Genomic DNA, 12488 nt, shown 5'->3' with positions numbered 1-12488 from the left:
AATGTTTTAGAAGTAAAAATCCTTAAGAGTATGGAAAGCTTTTCTATCCTAAATATATAAAAATTAAATAAATCCCTTGTTTTTAAATTCAAATTATTATGTCATTATTATACTTTATGATATTTGCTTTTATTTACAAAGTTACGTAGCTATTTATACACCTGCAGGAATAATGTCATGAAGGGTTCTCGGAGCCACGCGACGTATGAGTGGCCTGTTGTGGCGACGTCAGTCACACGTGCTCTGTTGCACTTTTGAATTTCGTCGTCTGCCAACAAGGCGATTATTCTTTCTTCGCTTAAAGAGTGTCGCGGATTTACTTATTTTGGCAAATACAATCTTATTTTCTAAGGAAAGTTATAGTTATGCGAGTATATTATTAACTGAATCTAAAGAGAAGATATAGGTCGCTACCGGTATTTACTAATAACTAGCGGATTGATTTGTAGGATTATGATATCTCGTCGCAGATATATGTTTTCAAAATTAAACAAATGTGTAGTGTATGATTCATATTTTAAATAAAATACTATTGAACAGAAATACGGATTTCATTTTTATTGAGTATATCATCCAAAGGAATTACGTCGAGATGCACACACTGTTTAAAAAGGAGCCGCGTATTTGCGCCACACGCTACAGTAAACTTGGTTCAATCAAGACGATTTCTTGACAAACATCTCCTTTGACAAGAGTCGGGGATTATTTTTGTAAACTCAGTTTGGGGTGGTCTTATAAAAAAACCCACCGGAGTAAGTCAGGTAAACCTCGGTGGCCACGGGGTATTCCTAAAGCTACTAAACAGGTTTTAAGGAAAAGTTTTCGAGGCAAATTCATCGAAGCTCTAGGCATTTGTAGTAGCCGAATCTTGTTGGAACTACGTGTGTTGTGATGAGTATGATGAATGAGCTCACATGTAAAAAGAAAAATGGATGTCAGATCCTTTTTTTAAATTTCATGAATAATCGCTCTTGAAAGTTCCAGTGTGGCTGTTATTTTCCGTATTGAGAGTCATGGATTTTTACGCAAACTGTTATCAAACAGTTCATTAATGTATTCGGGAGTTCGTGAAGATGAAATTGGCTGGCCAGTATCGTATTAAAAATCAAAATCTGCCACAAGATATCCTGCATTCTTGTAGTATTTATTAGTTTGTTTAAATAATTTGTATATACACATATAACATAAAATAAACGAAGAGTGTAAGCCGGAATTGATGTTTCTTAACTGATGAATTGATGTTACTTAAAGGGAGGATTGGATATTTTTTTTCTTTAACATAAAACAGTCACGAAGATATAATATACACCAAATATTGAACAAAAATTATGACATTTCATGCTTAAAATAATTTGTGTGTTTATAATACTGTTCCAAGAAGATTATTTCATTTTTAAATAATAAGGTAAATTTTTGGGGCAGCCAAATTATTTTACTGTCTTTAAGTTTGTCAAAATACTTTATTTCAGATAGGGGTACGAAAAAAAACTCTTCGTTTACAATCACACATAAAATTTACTTAACTCTTAATCCGTTCATATTAATCGATTTATAAATCTTTTTTATAAAATCGATACAAAATTGACAAATAAGCATTGAATATTCACATTTACCAATGGCAACATTTTTTTACATGTCAACTGCCAGCCACGGCTACGGAGAAAGAATATACACAATTCTTATCCCGTGACGATATTACAAAATTAATTATTCCTTCAATCATTTATACTCAACTAATTATTAATATCAATTTTTAATTTGTAACCGGGAGAAGTTAAATTATTTCCAATATCATGTTATAATAATGATAAAATAATATATAGTAAGATTCGCGCATCTCGTCGTGCGGTCTTAAAATTGTTTCTCGGAAAACATCAAGTGACAATAAAATGCCTTTTGTGAACATCAAAAAGCAATATTTTGTTATCGGAATGTTATTCTTTGTTGTTTTATTTTTGTTTAATAGTAGGCCTGCGTTTCAATGCCAGTTTACGCCTGAGATAATTCCGTACATCCCAACGATCTATGGGATTACTCCTACGTATGCAAGACTTGCTCAAAAGGCAGATCTCACAAGGTAAGAACGTTTGTCGTGTTGTAATTGCCCTTGATTTGCACTTCTTCATAAACTAGCATTTATTGATTTGGCAATGGCACTTATATTTGATTTACTTTATTTGATTTGACTTGACTAATGTAATATAAGAGTATTCAAATATTAAAAAAAAATCATTTATTAAACAATATTAATGTTGTCAATATTAATGTATGCTTAAAAAAGATAACCAAAAAACAAAGAATAAATAAAAAATATGCAACAGTATAAACTTGCTGGTTATACTGTTGTTCTAAAATATACATAAAAAGATAAATTTTATAACTTTGTTTAATATAAATTTATACAAATTTGAGAAATTTTATGTTACAGAACAATTATAGTAATTTGGTGAATTTATTTAGACTTCTATTCTTTTTAAGCTTTAATGGCATTATTATAGATTAAGTTGAAATTGCAAATATTCAATCAATTGTTCTGTTTTAATATTCCCATAGATAATATTTCAATTAATCATAAGAAAAAAAAGACCATAAGTTACTGGCATGTAATGTTTTAGATGACTTAAAAATTGCTGAAATAATGATAATGTTAAAATTAAGTATAATGTTTTTGATATGGTAATAAAATAAACTTCTTATAGACTGTCACAAACTCTGATGCTGGTGAAGAATTTTCACTGGATTGTCATTGAGGATGCAGATGCAAAAACAAAATTAGTAGAGAATTTACTAAAAGAATCTATGCTTAAATATACACACCTCAATGTGAAAACACATAAGTCGAAACATTCAACAGTAAGTATATAGCTTCAGTTAATTTTTATTAATTATCTTTTCAATGTTTTAGTTGTAATTTGTTCTTTTACTATTACCTTGGCCTGCAAAGTTGATGTTCAGTAAGAATTGTTAAATATTGGTTTTTTAAAAATACTACAGTTACTCCTTGAACTATATAGTGGGCTATGCTTGGGATATAAGATGAGATCTTTACATGAACATAAGTAACCAACAATGTAGACTGGCATGTTGAAGTGGCTAGGCCTTACAGGATAGGGTGACTACTTCTATGTTTGACAGAAAATCTTGATGAGGTCTTCGGAAAATGCAAGATGCAGGCCACTGATCAGTCTTATTGGAAATCTCTTGAGGTGGCCCATATCCAGAAATAAAAATTAAAATGTTGATTTAAAAAAGAAAAGGTTTTATAACAGAATTCAATGTACACATCTTGACTTGTCTTGTCTGAAGAGTGAACTAAGTGAACTGACTCAGCTGGCTTTGGAGCAATTTTAATGCTTACATTGAAAGGCCACAATATATTTTAGTTTCTTTAAAATATTTGATAATAACCAAATTAAGCTATAGTTCAATACCTTAGGGAACCAGATGAATAGCAATTGAATTAGATGGTTAAAAGTTTTAGCATCCAGCCCCATTGTCTTTTAATAATGAATTAGATAACTGCTTAGAGGTGCCAAAAATTCTGCAACCTCAATTTGGAATACCAAAGCATAAATAGGAACAATTCAGGGCATTAAAAAAAGTATTTTCTCCTGAAAATATTGATAAAGTAATTAGGAAGTATTTACATATTGACAGTTATATAACAATGGAAAGTATTCAAAAATGTTTAGAAAAAATCAGGCAAATAAACAATAGAATATAAATAAAAGTTTAATTATTATGTTTAAGGTATTGTATGAATAAAGGCCTATTATGTTTTTTTTATAAACATGTCTATATGTTTTGAGACGGTAAGAACTAGAGATGCAGATAAATTCAGCATGCTTTGATATGTTTTGAAGCTTCTTAATAGGCTTTGTAGAAGTCATACTAGTTCAAGGTTAGGTTTGACACAAATAAAGTAATATATAACCTTAGATTGGCTATTCATTTTTGGATTGACAATTTAGGTAACAACAGAACTAACTTCACCAAATTCCTTCTTCAAAAATATTCACTGTACATATGAAAAATGAACAAAATGGAATATGATATTTATTTGCTGTGCTACTGTTATATAATCAATAAATGCTGTGCTACATAATCTAGAAATTCTTATGATAAGTGTGAATTTGCAAATACCTAATGTACATATACAAGTATCAAATTTGTTAAATTACTATTTGTTTATTTTCTGTTTTGGAAAAGAAAGCAAAAATCAGCAATAATTAGAAATTTGATTACTTTTTAAATTAGATGAGTCTTCTCGTTTTGATGTAGTTATATGTTGCTAGAAAGAAATTATGCAGAGGGCTCAATGAGTTACTAAGAGATAAATTAACAAAATAGACTCTTTTTGAAGTCTATACTTATTATATTTATCTATAATATTTACAAATAATAGTGTAAAAAATTTTAAAAATAATGCAGTAAATGCTGTCTGTTTGTGACTTTTAATAGGATTATTTTAAGTTTAAAATAAACTAGACTGAAGTTTGGTCAAGAATAGTATATAATACTAAATAATTTACATTGTTATGTAACTTCTTTGTATGTCTTAATAAGTATTCTGAGATGAAAGATGTTGAAATCAACTTTAAACGGTTGCAATGTGTTCGCAATATTCATGTTAAGGTCACAGGAAATAGGGCAGGATTATCATATTAGTAGCAATTAAATGACTAAAAAACTGATATTACAGGCGAGTGGAGTTGAACAACGTAATGTAGCATTGAACTGGCTCCGTGAACATTTAATGAAAAATCACGATAAAAGAGGTGTTGTGTATTTTATGGATGATGATAATACATATTCACTCAAAGTTTTCGACGAGGTAAGTTAGAAATAACTAAACTATGTTATGCATATGTTATATTCTTCTGCTAAATTCTCTAATTTTTCTCGCATATGTAGAAAAAAAAGTATTAAAATTAGTTTACATAAAATTTAAATAAGTGACATGTTTGTGGATAAAAATTATTTGGTAATGACGGCAATCAAATTTATGTCAATGAAATATTTTAATAAACTTTTAAAATGTTGGATTTGGTGTTTTAAAAAAACCACTCTATTTTTATAGCTTTTCGTAATTATTTTTAAATTTTTGCATGCACCATTGTGATTTCATTTAATCTATCTTTATTCTAATTACTATGTATATGATTTATGATATAAATTTTTTTTTAATAAATTAAATGGTTTGATTGCAGTTAAAAAGGTAAGGAGTATTAATAGATTTAGATATTATTTATAAAAGTAAATACATTTTAGTAAATTTTTCCTAAATTATATTTTTCTAAACATTGCAAAATTGAAGATTATATATATATAATCCACTAAAAAGGTTTTATATAGCAATAATAAAATTATTCAGTATTGAATAATTTTATTAATGTTGGGTTTAGATTATTATTTAAGATTTATATTTTTTAAATAACTGTGTCACAGTTAAGTTATTTTGTAATAACAATTATTATGCTAGGAAAGGTATTGCTATTGCAAATTAAGCATTTTAAACATCCTTGTGTTCCACACCAGAAGAATAAGAACTGCCGTGATTCAATCTGAACCAAAAATCTTAAAACTAAAATTTCAGATTGAATGACTTTATAACTTTTAATTTTCAGATGCGCAAAATTACTAAAGTCGGTGTATGGCCAGTTGGCATTGTGGGAGGGATGAGGGTGGAAATGCCTCTAGTGACTGATGGGAAAGTATCTGGATTTAATGCTGTATGGAAGCCATATCGACCCTTCCCTATTGATATGGCTGGGTTCGCTATAAACGCTACATTGTTTATAGAACACCCAGAAGCGAAATTTTCAAGAAAAGTGCAGTCTGGTTTTCAGGTGAGTTTTATTATCTTTATTCTTAATGGTTCTGCGATCTAATACATATTATCCATCTATTTATTCTTTACCAACATACTAATTAGCTATGTAAAGAATAGACTTATTGATTGACCTTATTTTTCAATTTAGATTATTTATAGTGATTTTTATGTAACAAGATGAAAATACCAGACAATTCTAAAATACCAGAATCAGATTTAGCTCCCCAATAACTTAATTTAACTTACAAGGCTTATTTGCTTGATAAGTGTCCACAACAAACTGTCGTTTTTATTTGTGTCATCATCATCATTTCACTTGTAGAACGTCCACTTTGGACTTGGACTCTTCCATAGACTTCCAATAAGACTTGTGGGGAGAGGTCTTCGTCTAATGTCTTCAGTCAAGTTTTTACACCTATAACCAATCACCATATAGTTTCATTGAATAAAAGACATGTTCTCTAAAAATTATACTTTGGTGATTAGCCATTTATTTTTGATCATATCTAAGTTTGCTCCCTGACGGATGCGTATTTTTCTTGTAAATCACATCACTGCCTAAACATAAACAGTTTAAACAAAAATAATAATGTTTATATATACAGTTTGAACCCGCCTTTTTTAAACATGGTTGGTACATTCTCTGTCTGATAAAAGTCCTTTGACCAAACAGCTCAGTCCGGTAAATTCCGGTACACACTGCATGTGATGTATAAACTGTTGTGTAAACTAATCTGCAGAATCTATAAATGCCAAAAATCCATACCCATAATGCCAAACAATAACAATGTAAAAAAATAATAAACAAAATTTTGTTATTTTAACATAGAAATTTTTAATGATTTCTATACAATCTTTAATAATCAATCACTAACACATTACCAATTACAAAAAATATCAGTTGATAACACAAGCAAGTTTAGACTTAGTTGTTAATTCTGAAGATATGTAATGTATTTTTACTAAAATGTAGTACTTTTATACCATACATTGAATCATATAATTACATTGCCTGCAATGTATGTAACTGTAAATAAATAATACGTCATGATTGTGTTAACGTAAGTGGATTAATATTATATGTGATGCGTGGACGTTGGTAAGCGCTCTCTTGATTCGTCCCGTATTCTAATAACATAAAATAAGTTTCAATATCCAGTCTCATTGGGGACGTTTTACCAGTCCATGGTCTTTAGTCCAAAACAACAGGTTAAGGGAAGCCTCCTAACAAAGCAAAGCATTTTAAATTGGTCTAATGTTGCTTAAGAATTCCGTTTCAGAAAAGAGCTCATGTTTTTAACGTACCTGAATCATTCAGTAGGTTATAGACATATTTCCCTGTTATACATCTCGTTCTTACCTCGTCTAGATAGAAATTTATTACGAAATTATTTATAGTTATTTCGTTCAAGGTCGGTAGTACATGTTCACCGTAGTTTTGTTCCATTAGTTAATAACGTTTTAATGATCTCGAAAATAAAAATAAGTCCAGTCCAGAAGATGGTTTCGCTATATCCTAGGGGATACTATACTGTTTTTCATACCTCAATCATATGTATTCAAGCAGGGAGTTCCAGAATAAAATAAACTTGTAATTCTATTTATAAAACTTTTTTCGTAATACATAGATATATACATGTTATCTCATGTGAGTTCAATGACTGACAATAGACCAGATTATCCATATGTGTATATCACTTAAAGGTGCATATAAACAAAGTGTGACTGAGGCCAAATGAATTTATGTCTATTAATATTGATAACCCTTGAACCATGTCCATAGCGGAGGTCAGAGCGTGAAGTAGATATCGTTCGCTTTTATCACACTTTCGTTACAATTTTAAATTAACCACTTATCAATGACTTCCTGGACGTTATATTATTATTTATATATAATTATGATTAACTAATAATAGTAATACTACGATTGTACTATATTAATGTGGACAAGTGTTCCGTATAAAGTACATTCGCATATCATTATCATGGCAGATTATAAACGCCCACTGCACTGTGCCTTGCAGTCTGGTTTCCCCCAAAAATCAGTACGATGACCGGTCTTGCGCTGTCTGCAACTAGCTCCTCCCCCACAACCCTACCTCCCCTTTCCTACGTCTTAACCTTTTGAGGGGCTCATCTATACCGTATTCCGCGTAATATCTCATTATTATGTAATAAATATAAGATATTCGTTAAACGAAAACCTATAAAAATCCTATTATAATGTAAAGGGTTAAGTGACAACAAAGTCTAAGAACGGATTGCTATTACTGTATTTTAAAAGCAAGAAACAAAAGATAAATCCGAATGTTTTGTGGTTTTTTATCAGATCATGGCACGTTTGGAATTGTGGCAGCTTTAAGGATGCCATTATAGTTAATGTCCGTTTGTTTACTAACTTCAAAAATTAGTGTTATGTAGTTACGATCTTTTATACTAAAGGTCGTCACAGCATCATAGGGTAGCTCAATATGGTTCCAGTTTCTACCAAAGTAGTCTCTTTTGGCATTCTTATGAGTTATATAAGTGGTCGTTGTCAATAATCCCATATGAAAAAAAAATATTTTAAATTCATTAACAAGTGTTACTATTTTATGGAGTGTAAATAATAGAAAAATTATTCAGTTAATTTAATATAAATCTTATTTGTCTTTAAACATCGTGTTTATTTTCAAAACATAATTTATTAAGTTATAAATAATATAAAATATATAATAATAACAGTTAGTGTTTTGTGGTTTAATAGTTCTGAAAGCGTTAATTTAGAAAAGTAATCGGCTGTTTTATTTTATACAACTGAATAACTATGTATGATAAATAAACAGTTCACTAAATTGACATATTATGTAAAAGCAATACTTATTAATCAATAACTGTGCTTACAAATTAATTACTTTTGACACTAAAAAGTAAACAAACACAAAAAACATTAAACCTAAATTAAACCATATTTCTTCAGATTTAATAGCATCAACTTTTCAAGCATATTCTATTACACTAAAGAAAGCTAGATATTAAAGTAAGAAATAGAAGAAGTATAAAGTAATCTAAAATCAAAACAAAATATAAATATTATAAAAAGTATTTGCCACTAGATCTGAGAAGGCGTGAGAAAAAAAAAACAACACTAAAACATTGTTGACAAAACATTTTGTGTTTGTTCAAATGCTTATTTGACAGATATTATAAATAAATTGTAAAAAAAAAATCGTTAGTTCGTAGCTGAAAGACATTGAACTGATAACACGTATGATTCATTAGGTAATATATTGTTATAACTCTGCAAATATTTTACTTATTACTTTATATAAAATTCATAAGTTAGTAGTTACTATTTATTTCGACAGTTGGATGTAAAAATGATTCCTCTATGAGCTACTGCTATTAGCACGTTGATTATGATTGAGCTATTTACTTTTATCAGTGGGCAATGGTAGCCCAGCGGTCTTACTAAGACTTGCGATCGTATGCTGCGAATTTGATTCCCAGGATACAATCAATCTTATTTAATTCAAACCTGATGCATTAAATATATCAGATTGACACTACCCATAAACAAGTTTCTAGAGTAAAGGCAACAGCGTCGTCTACGTACCTGCAAAATACTATACTGCAATCGCCAACTCGCCTGCCAAGCGTGGCAGTTATATCATTTCCTCCCAAACATATCTTTGGGAAGATCTATTGCCTTGCAGTAGGCGTGTATGAGCCGAAACAGCTACTTTTTTACTTATTTAACTTTACAAGTTTATAATGAAATATTTTAAAATGTTTCTACTTACAATCTATTTCATTTTGAAGTTATATTATGTAAAGTATAAATATTTTGTAAATTCAAATATAATCAATGTTATGTAATGAATAATATTTTTTCCACAAAAAAGACAAATGTACATATGGCTTTTGGATCTCGAAAAAAATATTAATGCATCTCATTTTAAATTTGCGTCTACATGTATAATCAGTACATAGCTGAGTAACGGTGACCTTTCTTTGTTCTTTTATTTTAATAATACGCTAACAATAATAATATATTTATATTTTTTCCGTTTATATACAGGTTGGTAGTTTGCAGGTGTAAAATCTTTGAAGGGGGGTAAATAGCGCATTTGTCGTCAATTAATGTACACCTTATCCAGATATCAATGGTTTCAGAGATAATTTTTTTAAATTCGGATTGCTATATAATAAAATTTACAATTGTTTATCTGCCCTTGTAGACTTGGTGCAGCCATAAGTTATTAGCTTCCACAAATTAAAAATAGCTTATTTTTGATTATAATTTGATTCTATCTGTTATCTGTTATTTTTAGAAATAATGAAACAACTAATCCAGTAGCACGAAAAAGCGTTTTTAAAATTCAAATGACTATATAATATAATTGACTATTATACTACTACTATCTGTCCCTGTAGACTTTATTGTACAAAAAAATCAATTTATTTTACATATTTAAGAGTGCCCAATTTATAAAGAGCAAGGGGTTGTATTTACTAAAAAAAATGAGTTATTCATTAACCCCCTTTAATGCTTCTACACCAACACAACTTTAAAAGTAAAATCACTCATTAAATTTTAAAATAATTATTTTGTATTTTTTTTTCAGGAAAGCGAAATTCTGAAATACGTCACTACGAAAGACGAATTGGAGCCATTAGCGGAAAATTGCACTAAAGTGTATGTGTGGCATACACGCACTCAGACGCCGTCGATACTCAACCCAAAGAAACTAAAACATCCTCCATTGCCCGACGGCCATATTGAAGTGTAATTTGATTTGAATAACACCTATGGTAGTATTAAACCACATTGGATTCCTGTTAGCGATAATTAAGTACGTAGTGGTGGAAGTCGGCTAGAGAGTATACTCGAATATTTGTAATGTATTAAATTGTTTGGGATGAAATTACTAAAATTCTCATGTTCGCCGTGTGTATTTAGTAGAGAGAACGTCTAATTGCTCGGACAAATAACCACATTTTTCTAAAGTTTCGAGACATCGATATACGTCTTTTTAAACACTTATTCTAAAAGAAAATTAAAATTTATCAATCCCCAAATTATGTCGATTCAAAAATACAATATGCAATGGTAAACATCTAAAAGTGGTCAGTAATGAATATTTACAGTAAAAAAATAAATATAATCCTACGATTTTTCTGATATACATACGATCTCTACTGGTAACTTATCATCGAATTGATGTTTTAGGTGTCATATTTATAAATAAAATTCCCTATAATTATAAGGTTTGCTGTATATTGTGATGTTAGTAATTTCAGTTGAAATATTTGTGCAATTGTCATACAACCAGTGAATTGGGATTTTTATATATCAGTATTATAGTATTCTATTACTTTAGGAAATGCTAGCCTTTATTTTTAAATTCTATTTTCGGTGTATGTATATATCGTCGAAATTTTTCAATACTCTATGTTCAACTAAAAAGTATTTTATTCAAATATTTACCCTTGTTGGGTAAAAAGTTTTATTATTTGTAAGATTAAATGTAGTTTAGTTCATAATTTATGTTTGGGAATTTATATTGAATTTAGTCAGATATATGGCAACATTGAGAACCGAAGCAGCTTGGTAACTCACACTTTGTGCAATAAGTTTATCACAGTGTCTACCCATGTTAATATCTTTTATCAATACTTTTATAGTATAGATACAGAGTTAAACACAGATAGTAAAGCCATCTGTGTTTACTTAGTATTGAAATATATTTTTAGTTTTAAATATCATTCAGAAATCAAGAAATTTAAATCATTACTAACAATTTTTTTATTTGAATTTTTCATTGGCAAAATAATTTAAAGGCCAATAAAAGCCTTTAAAAAATATTTAGATTTGTTTTTTGATAACGAATTATGTAAATGAGAATATTTTTTAAATACGTTTAATTTTTTTTTAATATCTGTAAAATTCGTTCAGGTAGAAATTAGTTTTTTAAACAAATACTCGTTAGTCGACACGTATACAACATTTTTTAGTTGTTTGGTAAGAAAAAGAGCAAAAAATAAGAAAAAAAGTTCACCAACTAAAAGCTGAGATTAAATAATAAGACTAATATTGATTAAGTGACCATTATTGAACTGCTCCATATAATCCTTATTAAGAATTTTAATCCTTAAACATTTGTTTCAATCCTTTTCAAAACAATCAGTTTTGAGTTTATCTCTCATTGGCTTGATTTTGTCTCTATTGTATTGCGATATTGGCTTGTCATAATTTTACGTTGTAATTTTTTTACCAGGAAGCAAATCTCTTTTAATCAAGTAGCGATATTTTGCAAATTATATTACTTGGCTAAGTTTGACCACTTATAATGCTGTTATATATAGTAATTATAATAATAGCATAGTTTGCAGGAAGAAAAGGCAAAATCGCCTATTTCTCAACCTACTTATATTGCCTCTTTTGAAAGGGACTTAATTATTCTTTTTCTGTTTAAATGTATGTATATTTGAGTTGTAATTTATTTGAGGCACAATTTTGAATAGTTTACTGACGAAGTAGGTGCAATATTGTTACATTTTTTGGTGGAGGTATTTTTCACTTGTTCATTTTGATCACCTTGTGCTTAAAATGTACAAGTGAATTGGGTTTACTTATTTAATTTTTATTTTATTAGGTATGTTTTAATGAATT

General features: G+C 29.1%; 1 protein-coding gene across 1 annotated transcript; it reads left to right on the top strand.

The window, feature by feature from the left end:
- The first annotated feature begins 1672 nt into the window (after positions 1 to 1672).
- On the top strand, positions 1673 to 11671 carry GlcAT-I (Glucuronyltransferase I). Its single transcript, XM_068772454.1, has 5 exons — positions 1673 to 2077; positions 2700 to 2853; positions 4703 to 4834; positions 5628 to 5849; positions 10441 to 11671. Exons 1-5 carry the CDS (start codon positions 1890 to 1892, stop codon positions 10603 to 10605), a joined length of 861 nt encoding a protein of 286 aa, XP_068628555.1. The 5' UTR covers positions 1673 to 1889; the 3' UTR covers positions 10606 to 11671.
- Positions 11672 to 12488: the final 817 nt, after the last annotated feature.

Source organism: Battus philenor, unplaced genomic scaffold (genome assembly GCF_028537555.1).
Source record: "Battus philenor isolate CCGP_79_NKW_IND1 unplaced genomic scaffold, ilBatPhil1.0.hap1 SCAF_11, whole genome shotgun sequence".
NCBI classification, from domain to species: Eukaryota; Metazoa; Arthropoda; class Insecta; order Lepidoptera; family Papilionidae; genus Battus; species Battus philenor.
This window is presented reverse-complemented; position numbering and strand designations above follow the sequence as displayed.

Excerpts from the sequence above, each read along its gene's own strand:
- GlcAT-I (XM_068772454.1), top strand. The coding sequence starts at position 1,890 with ATGCCTTTTGTGAACATCAAAAAGCAATATTTTGTTATCGGAATGTTA. Across the intron at positions 2,854-4,702 it reads ATAAGTCGAAACATTCAACA|GCGAGTGGAGTTGAACAACG; the intron begins GTAAGTATATAG and ends CTGATATTACAG. Across the intron at positions 4,835-5,627 it reads CACTCAAAGTTTTCGACGAG|ATGCGCAAAATTACTAAAGT; the intron begins GTAAGTTAGAAA and ends TTTAATTTTCAG.